The sequence below is a fragment of the Patella vulgata genome, chromosome 3 (assembly GCF_932274485.2).
Source record: "Patella vulgata chromosome 3, xgPatVulg1.2, whole genome shotgun sequence".
Classification (NCBI taxonomy): domain Eukaryota; kingdom Metazoa; phylum Mollusca; class Gastropoda; family Patellidae; genus Patella; species Patella vulgata.
Window position 1 is genome coordinate 30,892,401 of NC_065881.2, and position 16,825 is coordinate 30,909,225.

Below are 16,825 nucleotides of genomic sequence, written 5' to 3' on the forward strand. Positions count from 1 at the left end.
TCAAATATCAAAATTTTAAACAAATAACAAATATGACTCATTTGAATAAATTACTGGTTTCGAAGGCTATAAATACAATTTTTGCCCAAATTACGTCATTTCCGGTGATATTGAAAATGTTAAATTGGTTTGACCTAGTTAAAATTGACATTACACATCAAATGGTGTCACTTTTATGAAAATCGAATAATAATTGACTCTTTTACAGGCAAACTAGCGTAAAAAGTGACTCATGCAAAATTGCCCATTTCTCGGCAACTGCGCATATTACAAATTAATTTTCACATACATTCTCTCCGTATAGATTATTGCTACGAGTTTATGAAAGTTACGAAGTAATATTTTTAAATATGAAAACGCTGGATGGGTTGTAAATAGCTTAATTTTACACCTTTTTTCACCTTTTAATCGAAATAGCCCGAAAACGGAATCGAAATTAAAAAAACTGGTTCCAACATTTTGTGCGCCTTTAAAGGGCGCACAATTTCAGTTATACCAGATTTGAAAAAAATAATATTTGCTTTCGAAAAATGGTACCTAACTGTCAAAATTGTAGTTTTTTGTCAATTTACGCCACTTCCGGTGCCGACAGATAACACTATTGGTAACAAAAAAAATGACAATTGAGACAACGGAGCATATGAACTTTGTTTTATACAAATCGAACAATAAATAATTAATCTAGGACTGAAAAACTGAATTAGCCAATTGGGGCCAAGGAAAATTACCGAGACAAAAATTTTTCACATTTTTGCCCAAGTCAGAGGACTCGTTATATTTGTGTAAAACACGACTAAAAAATATTCATAAATAAAAAAGTTTTTTGTAAAAATTTAAATTTTCTAAATTTAGCGCCTAATATCTGCGAAGATTTGCCGAAAATCAAAAATCAAAAGTAGCGTAGCTATGTGCCCCGTCTCCGGCTATGCCAAAATGCATCGAAAGTTAAAATCCAATGATTATTGTTAAAATTACTGCAATATTTCTAAAAACGATAGCTTCGGTGATTTCGGACATTTCGCATTGTCGCAGAACGTTCAAAATAGCTTTATCCTCTAAGTCACACCCACTTTTTCAGTAAAACTGAAGAAATCGTAACGATCCGACAATCAGTTGCTGAGATCTACTCAAAACAAAAGAATAATAATAATAATAATAAGAATAATAATTTTAACAAAAACAATAGTGTTTCACACAAGCTACGCAGTGTGAAACCCTAATAATTTTAACAAAAACAATAGTGTTTCACACAAGCTACGCAGTGTGAAACCCTAATTAAAAAAGTGAGTCCGACATTTTGTGCGCCTTTTGTAGGGGCATTTATCTTAAACTATCAGATTTGCAAAAATTAACATTTGCTAGTGAAAAGACGTTCCGACTCGACAAAATTGGAGTTTTTAGCAAAATTGCGTCACATCCGGTACCCATAGAAAACTTTACCGGTAATAAAAAAATTGAGAATTTGCACCATGGAGCATATGAACTTTGTTTTATAAAAATCGGGCAATAAATAATTAACCTAGAACCGATAAACTGAATTAGCCAATAGCGGCCAAAAAAAATTATCGAGACAAAAAATGTTCACATTTTTGATCAAATCAGACGACCCCTTAACCCTGGGTAAAATGCCGTAAAAAATTATTCATTAATAAAATTTTCAAAATTTGGCGCCTAATATCTCCGAAGATTCGTCGAAAATGAAAAATCTAAACTACCGTAGCTATGTGCCCTGTCTCAGGCTATGTCAAAATGTATCCAATGTTAAAATCCGACGATTATTAGGCTTTCAGACTTTTGTCTGAAAGCCTATTGAGATTACTAAAATTATTATTATTATTATTATTTACCGCGGGAGCCTATTTCTCCATGATCGAAAACAGATATCGATCTAGGGTTCAATTTTCTCTCTGGAAACCATGTGGTGGTTACTCGATAAAGTACTTTTGAAACTTCTGCGCAGACCGGAAGTGGCCGAATTTTGAACGGTAGCAATAAATCAAAAATCGGCCGTGGTTTCGCAAATTCTTTACCTACTTTAAAACAATTCACATTTTTGGAAACCCTGAATCTTTTCCGAGACAATGGCTATCTCACATTTTTCAATTTCGAACATTCATCTATGGCTTTTGTCGTTCGAAATTTGAAAATTTAAATTTTTACAAAAAACTTTTTTATTAATGAATATTTTTTAGTCGTGTTTTACAGAAAATTAACGAGTCATCTGACTTGGGCAAAAATGTGATTTTTTTTGTCTCAGTAATTTTCCTTGGCCGCCATTGGCTAATTCAGTTTTTCAGTCCTAGATTAATTATTTATTGCTCGATTTGTATAAAACAAAGTTCACATACTCCATTGTCTCAATTGTCATTTTTTTTGTTACCAATAGAGTTATCTGTCCGCACCGGAAGTGGCTTAATTTTACCAAAAACTACAATTTTGACAGTTAGGTACCATTTTTCGAAAGCAAATATTATTTTTTTAAAAAACTGATATAACTAAAAGAGTGTGCCCTTTAAAGGCGCACAAAATGTTGGGAACAGTTTTTTTAATTTCGATTTCATTTTCGAGCAAATTCGATTAAGAGGTGAAAAAAGGTGTAAAATTGACCTATTTACAACCCATTCAGGCTTTTCAGATTTTCAGATATTTCTACGTAACTTTTATAAACTTGTAGCTATAATCTATGCGAAGAAAATGTATGTTAAAATTAGTTTGTAATATAAGCAGTTACCTAGAAATGGGCAATTTTGCATAAGTCACTATTTTCGTTATTTTGCCTGTAAAATAGTCAATTATTATAAGATTTTCACAAAAGTGACACCATATGATTCAAAAAGCAAGTATGCGTCGTATCAAATTGATTACAATTTAAAATTGACACCAGCAGTGACGCCATTTTGTCAAAAAGTGCATTTTTAACTTTTAAAATCAATATTTTTTTCAAACAAGAATTATTTAATATGTATTAATAATTTTAATTTTTTGTTTACATTCACATATTAATATAATCCATAAGGTCATATATATTTCACAAAATTGTTTCTAACTTGTTCAGTTGCGGAGAAATAGGCGATTTTCAACAGGTCACTTTTCAAGGTTTTTGGTCCATAAAAGTGTCAATTATTATTCGATTTTCATAAAATTTTCACTGTGTGATACCTAATGCCATTTACAATGTCATACAAGTAATTTAAGATTTTCATTATCACCGGAAGGAACGTCATTTTGGCAAAAACTGTATTTTTAGCCTTCAAAACAGATATTTTATTCAAATGAGTCTAATTTGTAATGTTTTTAAAATTATGATATTTGATTCCAATCACCAAATAGATTAAACCCATACGATCATACAGATACCAGAAAATGGTTTCTAACTTGTACGGTTGCAGAGAAATAGACGGTTTTCTACAAGTCACTTTTCAAGGTTTTTGGTCTATAAAAGTGGCAATTATTATTCGATTTACATAAAATTTTCACCATGTGATGCCTTATGCCATTTTTGATTTCATAAAACTAATTGGACATTTTCATTATCACCGGAAATACTGTACACTTACATGTAACAAATGTATAAAATGAATTGATATTGCTGGATTTGGTTGATTCGGCGTCCATTTTATTTGATGTGTGCAATGCTTATGTGGAAACCTGTTTAATGGTTTCATTGGTACTGGAAGTGACATATGTTTAGGGTGACGTGGCACCGGTGAAACCGTAGTCATATAAATATATTTGATATTAAAAAACCCCCAGTTAAAATCGGTGCTCTTGCAAAAATCGTGATTTCACGGTCGGGTGTGACCGGATTAAAACACCTAAAGTATCGTTTAGTAGCTCGATGAATGGGCTATTGTATGACACACTTCCTGTCTGATTTCTGAAAGCCGGTTCAGCAGAACGTTCGAAATAGCTTTAATCTCTAAGTCACACCCATTTTCCCAGTAAAACCGAAGACATCGAATTGATCCGACAAGTAGTTTCTGAGATATGCTCAAGTGGAAAAAAAAAATAATAATAAGAATAATCTTAACAAAAACAATAGTGTTTCACACAAGCTACGCAGTGTGAAACCCTAATAATAAGAAGAATAATAATTTTAACAAAAACAATAGGGTTTCACACAAGCTACGCAGTGTGAAACCCTAACTAGACCTGCAAGCAGCACTGAACCGGCTTTCAGGAATCAGACAGGAAATTAGTCATACAATAGCCCATTCATCGAGCTACCAAACGATACTTTAGATGTTTTGATGCGGTCACACCCGACGGCGAAATCACGATTTTTTTCAAGAGCACCGATTTTTACTGGGTTTTTTAAATATCGAATATTTTTTCGACTACTTCCGGTTTACGGATCATTATCGGGATAGATTTAACAAGTGGTATGGGAACTTAACTTCCTTTACCAGAAGTTTCAGAAAGATCCATTGGACAGTTTTACCTCCTGTATACCACTAAAAGCAGATTTACAGATATAACGATTTTTCGACTTTTTTCAAAGATTGTGGCCCTTTTGGACCATTTCTACTATATTGAGGCTTTTAAATTTGGATTCATACCATAGACCATCGTTAGGACTCTAAGTAGCAGAAGTAGTAACTCGAACACGTTCCACCAACCTTACAATAGTGGACTGATGACAATCGAAGTGTCTGGCAATAGCACGTGTAGACATGCCAGCCCTGGACATTCCCATGGCTTCATTCCGTTGATTTTCAGTAAGTCTCGGCATCTCTAGCTCGATTCCTTCGCACGTCCAACAACAAATTATGATTGACGTTTCACAGTTCTTGTACTGCACATTAAGTTGAAAACATGCTTTTAAAGTGCTCGCACACAATGCTGCACGTGAATATTGGGTTTTTCATGTGCATCTCGTGCAATTTTTTTTTGTGCACACGGGCCGATATTTTTTGCGTTTGGGAGCATTGTGTGAAACAATAGCTCATAGAATTGAATAATATTATACATACAAAACCACCATGTAATAAAATATTTGGGAAAAAAAGTGATGCGTTTTCCATGGCGCTCAGTATATTTGTCAAATATAATATAACACTGATTAGACAATTCATAATAGAACGAAGATTGGGGTTTAAAAATTATTTCACATGATAAAAAAAAAAATCTGGAACATGTACTTTAAAGAAAAATCAGAATAAATTTATAATAACAATTAAAGATGGATATCTTGAAGTAATTTGGATACAAAGGCTTCAGATACAATGTACCTAATCTTCAATTATAAATCAACATTTTATCAATTCAAAAATTTCAAATTGGAGCAACCTTGACTGGGGTTTTCCAAAAATTCCTAAAGTTAGCCAACTTTTGTGGAAGAATTAGTTTGTTAATAATTACAACTGAACTATCAAATAATAAAAAGAGATCAATGACAAATGATCTAATAAAATTCAACAATGTTATTACAAGCTTCTTGAACTATTTGAAGGTAAAAAAAAAGCTGATTAAAGCAGGAAAGCAGCATTATAAACTCGTGTGACAGACGGGACACATTTCAAATACAGTTTTCACTCTGTTGATTCATGTTAGATCTAATTAATTATATGTTCTGAATCAGCCATATAAAAATGATGAACAACTTTGGTGCCTCATATTTTGGTGATAACGTAAGACAGATAAAATATCAACCAAATTTAAATAACTTCAACATAATTATATTTAAAAAAAAATTGCATTGAACTTCCTCCTTATCATTTTATTTTTGTTCAAGTGTGGAACATTGACATGGAATTTTCAAAAAACGGATGATTTAGAAGAACATGTTACTTTATTTGCTAAAGTCGAAGAATTTGCAAACCAAATAGGTTGAATCCTATGGTAGTGCAGTGATAGACACAGCATGTACCAAAACAGTAAGTGGTAGAAAGTGGTTAGACAACTTCTTTCAAAAGTTGAGTAAAGAAGAAAAACGTAAGGTACATAGAGAACCAAGTAGGAGGGGGTTTAGATTCAGTGATGGATTGCAAGTCAATTCATTTGAGAAAGTTAAAATTCCTGCTAAAATTGGACATGCAAATTTTGAGACTGAAGTGGTTAATACGGACATCTCTTTATTATTGAGTAAAGGCTCTTTAAAGAGAGTAGGAACATTCTTAGATATTTAGTGAATGATAAAGCAGAATTGTTTGGCCAGCCTATTGACTTAGAATTTACTTCTAGTGGCCACTACTGTGTCGATATATTTAGATACCAGTAATATACATATACATAAAAATGAAGTCCTAATGAATGATGAAACAGTCTCAACAGGATATGAAAAAAAACTTTACAAAAGTTACATGTACAATTTGGCCATGTGACAGTTGAACGTTTAATCTCACTTCTTTAGAACTCTGGCAAGATAAAGGAGCAAAATGTGACTGAACTATTGAAATCGGTGGTAAAAAAAATGTGAAACTTGTCTTTGTTATAAGAAACCTGTCCCCAAACCAGTCCTTGGTTTGCCTTTAGCAAGTAATTTCAATGAAACAGTTGCGGTAGATCTTCGTGAACTTAACAAAAATCTTTTGTATTTACACATAATAGATGAATTCACCTGTTTCAGTGCTGGGACTATTATTAAAAGTAAGAAAGCTTCTGTTTTTGTGGAATATTTCATTCAACATTTGATCAGTATTCATAGTGCCTCGAAGAGATTGTATAGTGATAATGGAGGCGAATTTAATCATTCTGAAGTTAGGGATGTTTGTAAAAAATTTATCATAGAATCGAAATCGAAAACAACCGCTGCATACAGCCCATGGTCAAATGGTTTACTTGAGAGAAATAATCAAACACCCACAAACATTCTACTAAAGATACAGGTTGAAGAGAAGTGTAGTTGGTAAACCTGTTTAAGATGTGCAATCATGGCCAAGAATAGCCTTGTGAATTCTAATGGTTTCAGTCCATATCAGTTTGTCTACGGAAGAAAACCCAACTTGCCGTCAACGCTCATTGATAAACCACCTGCACTAGAAGGTACGACAGTTAGCCAAGTCGTTGGCGACCATATTTCATCATTGATCGCTGCAAGGAAAGCATTTATTGATATTGCGGCAGAAAGTTCATAGAAGATTAGACGGGCATTTTTTAAACAAATCCGTACTACCGAGAGTCCCTTTATGACTGCTGAAAAGATATTTTATAGAAGACCAGATGCTAGCACTATTATAGGTCAGGATGGAGCAGTCATTTTTATACGCCCACATTTTCATCTGGACGTATATTGTCGTCGCCCCTGTTCGTCCACAAGGTCTATCTCCCAAAGATCTTGGTTCCTTTTGATATTGACATGTATAGGACCATAACTTCATGGATTATGGCTCCTGATTGTACAAAAAATCACGTTTTTAGCTTGTTTACACAACTGGACACTCTAGAGGTCACAATTTTCATCTGATTTTGATCAAACTTGAGATGTATGTTTATAACCCAAAGATCTTGGTTCTTTTCGATATTTGCGCATATCGGATCGTAACTTCCTGAATTATGGCCCCTGATTGTACAAAAAATTGTGTTTTAGCTTGTAGTCCCCCTAGAGGTCACAATTATTATCCGATTTCAAAAAACGTTTGAATATATGACCGTTACACCCTAATGATCACTTTAAAATATCTTGTGACGCTCTAGGGGCTTGTTATCATCTGATTGATTTCAGATTGATACACAGAATTTAAGGTCTTGAGACAAACAATTATATTTATTTTCAATGAATTTTGATAACTAGAACAGCTAAATCCATGATATTAAATGTTTCGTATGCTAAACGTTAGCATGGAGCAGAACTTTATAAAAACCAAACAAATTCTAATGATTTTCTGATAATTACCCAATGAGTTGTTACTCTTAATCAGATTTTGGTTTATTATAAATGTTTCATTACTGAAAAAGTAAAAATATGCGACAACTCTTGTTGACTGTCCGGACGATTTAGCTGCTGTGGGCGTATGTGTCGTTGCCTGGCAAGCTATCTTTTAATTTCGGTTTTGTTTTTGTGTCATTTCGATTTACAGGTGAAAAAGGATGTGAAAATGAGCTTTTGGTATTTTGAAATTTTTCATCGTAACTTTCATAAACTTGTAGCATTAATCCATACGAAGACATTTAGTTTGTAATATGCGCAGTTGCCGAGAAATAGGTAATTTTGCATGACTCACTTGTCATGTTACTTTCCTGTAAAAGAGTCAATTATTATTGGATTTTCATAAAAGTAACACCATTTGATGCCTAATGTCACGTTTGCCAAGGTCAAACCAATTTAACATTTTAACTGTCACCGGAAATGGCGTCAATTGAATGAAAACTATATTTTTAGCCTTCAAAACAAATATTTAATTCTAATCAACAAATAGAATGAACTCCTGCTGTCATATAGATATCACAAAATGGTTTCTAACTTTTTCAGTTGCGGAGAAATAGGCGATTTTTTTTTCAAGTCAATTTTCAAGGTTTTTGATCCATAAATGTGTGAATTGTTATTCGATTGTTATAATATTTTCACCATGTGATGCCTAATGCCATATGATTTCCTAAAACTGATTTAACATTTTCATTATCACTGGAAGTAATGTCATTTTGGCAAAAATTGTATTTTTAGCCTGCGATACAAATATTTGTTTGAAGTAAATGATATTCCTTTTTCGTATAAAAATATCAATCAATACGCGGATCATATTTATATTTTTGAAAAGTACGGAGCAATCAAACTTATTATCTATACTTAGTATAAGCAGAAAATGTTCAGGATCAAACTTAGTCAAGGTTTTGAAGTACCTGGTAGTGAAACTATACACTTAAGTTTCATCACTCTCCATCAGTTAAAATCAAAGCTATCTTGTCCCAAATCAGTTAAAATCAAAGCTATCTTGTCCCAAATCATTGACCACTGAAATTGCTTAGCTCTACTTAGCTTTAGCAGAAAATGATAATCATTGAACTCAGTCAAGACATTCACCTAATGAACATCTACACCAAGTTTAAACATACAAGCAGAGTTGTTTTGTTCTAAAGTCTTGATGAATCAAATTGCTTACCACTACTTGATCTAAGCAGAAAAGTCTCATCACCGAGCCAAAGTTGTCATGAACACTGTCAAGACATTCACCTAATAAACAACTACACAAATTTTGAACACTCCACCTCATTAATTAAAAGGAGAGTTATTGTCTTCCAAATGTCTTGACCAATCAGATTGAAACCTAATTTCAGATGTGTGCATCTTGAAGCACAAATGAACAAACCCACCTATTCTTTATTAAATACGGATACAACTATTTAACAGCTTAAAATCTCAACTTTTTACTTAATAATATTAATAATATATGTAGAATTATTTACAATGGTGAAAACTTGTAATTCATGGTGAATTTGAGGTACTTTCATGGTTTACAATCTAATAATTAACAACTATTTAACAGCTTAAAATCTCAACTTTTTACTTAATAATATTAATAATATATGTAGAATTATTTACAATGGTGAAAACTTGTAATTCATGGTGAATTTGAGGTACTTTCATGGTTTAAAATCTAATAATTAATTAGCATATAATTTAATTACTGTACCATTTTTCTTTTTTATCTATTACAGAGATTCAACAATGCCTTGACTGAAACTGTGGTGCAAGAAAAAATGCATTACCACATTTATTTATTTATTATGATTGGAAAGACATAGCATAAATTTAGCAAACAGGAATGATAGTAACTGTTTGGTTGTTTCATATTGTGTTCAAACATTTTTATTTTTATCCTGAAATAACTCAGACTGTGTTTATAAACTATCTCTGCATCTTTGCAAAAGGTCATGATGGGATGCTGTTTAGGAACATGCAAAACGAAAGAAGCAGATCAATCAAATATAGGTAGAGATAATCAATCCCCTACTGCTGATGAGGCACGAAGAAGATCATCACATGAACGTGGTCAATCACCACAGCGACCAGCAAATGGATTTTCTCAGAGGAGACGTCACGGAAGTAATAGTCACAGCAGAGAAAGCATACAGCGAAGCATAGACTCTCTAGTATTGGAAACTCTTTCACTGATTCGTACTTTAGTAGATAAGTATGTATGTAATTGTGGATCTAATATTTCCGTATAATTTGTCAAGTCTTCCAGGATTTTTATACGCCCACATTTTCATGTGGACATATATAGTTGTCGCCCCTGTCCGTCTGGACGTTTTATCCGATTTTGACGAAACTTGAAATATAGGTTTATCCCCTAAAGATCTTAGTTACTTTCGAAATTGGCATGTATTGGACTGTAACTTCATGGATTATGACCCGTGATTGTACAAAAAATCATATTTTTAGCTTGTGGTCCCTCTAGAGGTAACAATTTTTATCCAATTTAAACCTTAACCGGTCAACGACATGACATCAAGTGGTCAGGCTAAATAAATGCTAAAGTGAAATATTTTGTATGCCTATTTCATTCGACTACTGCCGGATAATTATAAGTGAATCTTGACAGCAATAAAAAAGTTGAAGGGGATAATTATGTTGATCTATAATTTGCAAATCATTCTAAATCATTTTGATCAGAAATATCGTCTTCAGAATCAGTGTCATCGATATAATCCGAGTCGGAATCATTCTTAAGCCTTTCAACCACTTCTAAAATTCTGACGTCATTGACAAACCTACGTCATTCAGTCAGCAGACAGCTGTCTTTCGAGACAGTCTACACTTTCTAATTTGCCTCTTTGTATTCAGTATTGTTTGTTTTTGTGATGCCTAAATTCTATTGAATACTAAAATGTTTCTTTATCAATTTAGAACATTTAGTTTTAGATTACCTTTTTTTTTATACATTTCACCTATGTGGTTGCTTGTATAGTTAAATTTTACTACAATATGCTTACATTCATATTTCTTGTAACATATAGCAGATCATGACTGGTTTCTCTGGGTTTTATTCCTGATTGTTTTCAAATTTGACTGAAGTCTGCGTTTGTTTTGTGAGTTCTGTGTAATATGTCTTGTCCGTATATTTCTTTTTTTGTAAATTATGTGTGGTGCAGTCCCCCTGCATTTTAAAGATAGGTTCCCAGAAAAGTATTTATTGGTAGGGTTGTGACGATAACCGGTATGTATGATATACCGCGACATAAAAATTTGACGGTATTTGTATCGTCAAAATATTAAAATATCGGTATACCGTGATACAACAAATGATGATCAAAAGACACAACGACATCGGCGGCAAATACCCTAGGTTTTCGCGAAATTGCTATAGAAAAGAAATAATAATTGAATCGCAGGTAGTAATAAATTTACCAATGGTAGGGTGACCCACCATAAATAAATATCTCCATATATCTCGACAATTACGCCACAATATTTATATATATGCCAAGCCCCAAATCAGTTTCACACAATTATAGTCACTAAATAAACGATCATGTTGTACTTAATAAGCTATGACCATTAATCATGTATAAATAATAGACTGAAAACTGGTTCCAAGAGTCGTCCATAACATCCAGACACTTTTGAGTAAAAGATAGGTTACGTGCCCTTGTTTTGAAATTAGTCTCGCTTAACCAGTCTATCGACCATTCTACGTCTGATTGACAGGTCGGGATAATCAAGACTACTTTTTTTGCGAAACATAACAGAAAGCTAGAACAAGAAATTGAATTTAGAAATAAGCACATTAGGTAGCTCAACAATCGTTTTAAGAAACTACTGCTAGTATCATGTTCCTGTCTAACCCGAGTGATTCAGAGATATAATTTGTACTAAACCAAAAGATGTCGCTCTTAACGGTACAGTTAATATAAAGCGATTTAAAAAATGAAACGAACGTAATTTCTAAATCTGCTGTAATAACCAAGAAGCTTAATTTTACTGCTATTCAAAATCGTCAACAATAAATTTTTTACGGCTGTAATAGTTGATATATTTGTAGAGAATTGCACGTGCAAGGGCTATTTATAGTATCATACTGTCAGAAAGTTGGTCTCGGCACGGCGAATGTGCACGCTTCAGTGGTAGTCTCGAACTATCAGCGGTGGACTGTATTTCTGTGAGTACATGGGTCACCCTACCAATGGCAATATTGTCAATTATATCGCCGTTATATACCTGCGTAATCAAAAATAAATATCAGCTGAGTGATGATGTCAGCCACGCGGTCTAGATAAATTAGCCAGTCGTAAATTGAACAACACATTCTAACGACATTACGGACTGGATATTCTTGTACAATTTAATTCGTAAAACAAAGTAGTGCCCGGTCCGTGCTTTAAACCTCATCAATTATTAGCGAGTTCAATTATAGTATGCTTATTTTAAATTAGTAAAGTCAGTAAACACAGTTCGGTTTGAGAGCCAAATAATATTGATATTGACCTTGTAATGGTAACACGAATTATATGATAAGTGAGATGACGGCATAAAAACTTGTTTGCGTGTGACTACAAAATCAATCTCTGTAATGACATTATTGGAAACCCCCGTCTTATCGACCAATCAAATAGTTAATTGCTTTGTGACTGACCTATTTATAGCTTGGAGTTATACCTCGAAAACTTGATCTCGGCAGATGTAGGGTACCGGAAACGACCGAGGTTTGCCGAATGCCTCGAAGTCGGAGTTTTATTTTATCTTTTTAACTGTCATAATAAATTACTACATTTTAAAACTAAAAAGTTATAAATATTAATAATGTTATCTTAAATTAAAAGGTTGAAAACTATTATTTTGTTGGGGTTTTTTATTTCTTAATTTGGTAAAGATATTGTATCGCGATACAAACTGACTCTGTATCGTCACAACCCTATTTATCGGGTGGTTATTTCCAATAAAAGTATGGCAATTTTGGTATTTTTGGAAAGTAGAGATATCCAATCTTACAAGAAAAATACTGGATTCCCTGAAAAACACCCTGGAGCGTATACAGGAGCAGTGGACGCTTATGGCTAGCCCCCGGATCCATTCATTTTATTTGAATTGTTCGTTTGTTTGTGAGTTCTGCGTAATATGTCTTGTCCGTATATTTGTTTTTTTTTTGTAAATCATGTGTGGTGCAGTCCCCCTGCACTTACTATTAGAGTAGAGTTTTTAGCCCTTTAGTACTGTAGAATGTCCTCGTTGTCGGGTTTTGCTCCTGTTTACTCACTACACATTTTTCATCATCATTATCATCATTATTTATTTATTTATATTTACCCTAATTTTCAAATATGGTTCTTACTAGATCAAATTTAAGCACCAGTGGGCAGCCCCCACCTGGAGTAGCCTGCCATAGGGCTAGCACTCCTAGGAGAAATTCTGTCCCTCTACACGGAACACCTTACTACATGACTCCGCATGTTAATCTCACCAATAAGAATCTAGCAGGTAGTTCTGATGAATTGGCTGCGGGGGGGAGGGGGGCAAATCTTACCTAATAATTCAATTGATTCTCATATAAATTGTGATTTTTGTAGTCTGTCTTTTGGTGCTTGTAACTATAGACAGTGTAAATTATGTACTGATTACAATGAAGCCAACACATTTATTTATATTTATTGACCTGCAATTATTGCAGATTACAGTATGTTGGGGAAACAAGTAAATCTTGTAAAACAAGGTTTAATAATCATAGATCTGCAGGAAATTCTGAAAATGCACACAAACTACTATATCAACATTTAAAACAAAATCCCTGTAAGGATTTGGATACAGAATACAAATAATTCAAAAACTTCCCGGTTCAGGACACCTCACTAATGGCAATATTGATCCTGCCGCTACACAAAAAAGAACATACGCGGAGGAAACTTGGATAACAAAATTACAGACTATTTTACCTTATGGTCTCAATGATAATTAAAAACATTGATTATAGCAACCGAGATGAAAACACATTTTTATACGCCCACATTGAAATGTGGACGTATATTGCCGTCGCCCCCGTCCGTCCATCGTCCACAATTTCTTGTGAACGCTCTAACGCCAAAAGTTATCATCCAATTGTTTTAAAATTGATATATGTTGTTTACATTAGTGAGATGAAGAAGCCTATTTAATTTCAATAATTTCCGTTTATTACGTCTAGAGTTATGGCCCTTGTTTCACATTGTTGAACCTTGTGAACGCTCTAATGCCAAAAGTTAGCATACGATCTTTGTGAAATGTATATGCAATATTTAAGTTAGTGAAACGAAGAAGCCTATTGTATTTCGACAATTTCTGTTTATTACGTCTAGAGTTATGGGCGTTGTTTCACTATATTGAACCTTGTGAACACTCTAACTCCAAAAGTTATCATCCGACCTTTCTGAAATTTATATGCATGATTTAAATTAGTGAAACGAAAAAGCCTATTGAATTTCAGCAAATTACAATAATTACTTTTAGAGTTATTGCCCTTGTTTCACTTTGTTAAACCTTGTTAATGCTCGATTGATGATAGTTATCATCCGATATGTATGAAATTTATAAGCATCATTTAAATTTGTGAAACAGGTCTATTGAATTTCAGCAATTTCCGTCAATAATTTCTAGAGTTATGGCGATTGTGAACGTTTGAATGACAAAAGTGATCATGTGATCTGTATGAAATTTATATGCATTATTTAAATTAGTAAAACGAAAAAGACTGTCAAATTTCAATAATTTCTGTAGATTACTTCCAGAGTTGAGACCCTTGTTTCAGTTTGTAGAACCCTGTAAACCCTCAAACGACAAAATTTATAATCTGATCTGTATGGTACTGTCTTGTAAAGGCCCCCAATTACCTACAAAGGAATAAATATGCGACAACCCTTGACGACCGCTCGGACGATTTAGCTGCTGTGGGCGTATATTTTGTTGCTTGGCAACCTATCTTTATTACAAGAAATTGCTATAAAATCCGGAAATTATTTTGAATGAATTGTATTCTGTATCCCAATGCCATACTTCCGATAAATTGTCCTGTGCACCTTGTGTACTCAACGTAGCCCGACAAATTATACACACTTTGCAAAAATCAACAGCTAAGAAACTTGGTGTCCTCATACAGGATATAATCTATTCTAATCAACTTAATGAACGTTTTCTTCCTCAATATTACGATGTTATAACCGATTTAATAAATAGTAAATTTTCACCTAAACTTTTTACAGATAAGCATATACAAGACATTGGATTGAATAGAATTTTTAGAGAACGATCAGTAATTAAATCTATACCAGATACTATTCCTAAAATTTCACCTACAGTCGTATACAAATTTTTACCTCCAATTCGTAATAAAATATTTAACTACCATGAAACTATTGAAAACCTTGACGTACAAGAATTTATTGACAATTACGATAATACCACATGTCAGTGCGCTAACTCTCCCTTTAAAGACAAGTTTCATGACCATATACTGACAGGAAACTTCGATATTGTTGAAGATAAAAATCTTAAAAACCTTTTTCGCTTTGAACCACAATTTCATGAACAACCACGTAAAACTAATTTCAAAAAGTTACATAATCTAAAATCTCAAATCAGGAAATGTGTATATAGTAGCTTGGTCTGATAAATTTCGTGCATCTTTATAATCTTTTGGAGAATGGAAAAACATCGTTTTTGATCTCTTGTCAAAGAGAATCAAATATATAAAACTAAACCCAAGACGCACCCGAGGTCCTAAATAACACATCTGCAACTGAATGTCTTGCTAGCAACAATATTGCTTTTACCTGTAAAAAAGTAATGATATAAAAGACAATGACAAAATAGATGCACTACCGTACATTATTCTATACCTAAATTCCTTAAAAACCCAGTAAAATTCAGATACATAATATCCTCCAGCATCTGCCAAATGAAACCAAAGGACTAAATGCCAAACCCAGCATGCCATTTGGTGCAGAACACTCTGTAGCTATACTGGAATTAATAGTTTTTATGGGCCCACATTGAATTGTGGTCGTATATTGTCTTCGCCGTCTGTCCGTCCGTCTGTCGGTCTAAAGTTAATATCCGATTGACTTTAAATTTATACACAGTGTTTAAGGTCATGAGACGCAGAAGCCTATTGAATTTCAGCAATTTCCAGAGTTATGGTCCTTGATTACTTCAAAATACATTGTGGATGCTGTAGAGGCTAAAGTTAATATCCAATTGACTTTAAATTTATACACAGTGTTTAAGGTCATGTGACGAAGAAGCCTATTGATTTTCAGCAATTTTCGATAATTACTGCCAGAGTTATGGCCCTTGATCACTTCAAAAAATCTTGTGGACGCTCTAGAGGCTAAAGTTAATATCCGATTGACTTTAAATTTATACACAGTGTTTAAGGTCATGTGACGAAGACGCCTATTTTCAGCGATTTCCAATAATTACTGCCAGAGTTATGGCCCTTGATCACTTTGAAAAATCTTGTGGACGCTCTAGAGGCTAAATTTAATACCCGATTGGCTTTAAATTTATACAGAGTGTTTAAGGTCATGAGACGAAGAAGCCTACATATTTATTTTCAGGAATTTCCGATAATTACTGTGGATGCTTTAGAGGTTAAAGATAATATCTGATTGACTTTATATTTATACACCGTGTTTAAAGATTGGTTCCCAGAAAAGTATTTATCAGGTGTTTTTTTCCAATAAAGGTGTGGTAATTTGGGTATGTATGGAAAGTAGAAACATCCAGTCTTACAGGAAAAATACTGGATTCCCTGAAAAACACCCATGGGGCAAGCACTGGGCAAAAATGTCAGGGTATCCTTAACTGACAACCCGACGAATAATGGACACCCTCAAGCGTGACGTCAAGGGATGCACGCGCAGCTTGTATGCGGTCATTGCTGTAGGGAGCGCTCTGTGTACATAGTATACTAGTTGATAA

The 16,825-nt window shown here is 33.6% G+C and overlaps 1 protein-coding gene across 4 annotated transcripts in view; it reads left to right on the forward strand.

Annotated features, from left to right (window-relative positions):
- Nucleotides 1-16,825, forward strand: part of LOC126814505 (RING finger and SPRY domain-containing protein 1) — a 332,620-nt gene that overhangs the window by 48,903 nt on the left and 266,892 nt on the right. For all 4 annotated transcript variants that reach the window (XM_056099495.1, XM_056099494.1, XM_050539686.2 and 1 more), the window contains exon 2: nucleotides 9,595-10,070. In XM_056099495.1, coding sequence (XP_055955470.1) covers nucleotides 9,811-10,070 — 260 coding nt within the window. In that variant the 5' untranslated portion in view covers nucleotides 9,595-9,810. The remainder of the gene's footprint in view (nucleotides 1-9,594; nucleotides 10,071-16,825) is intronic.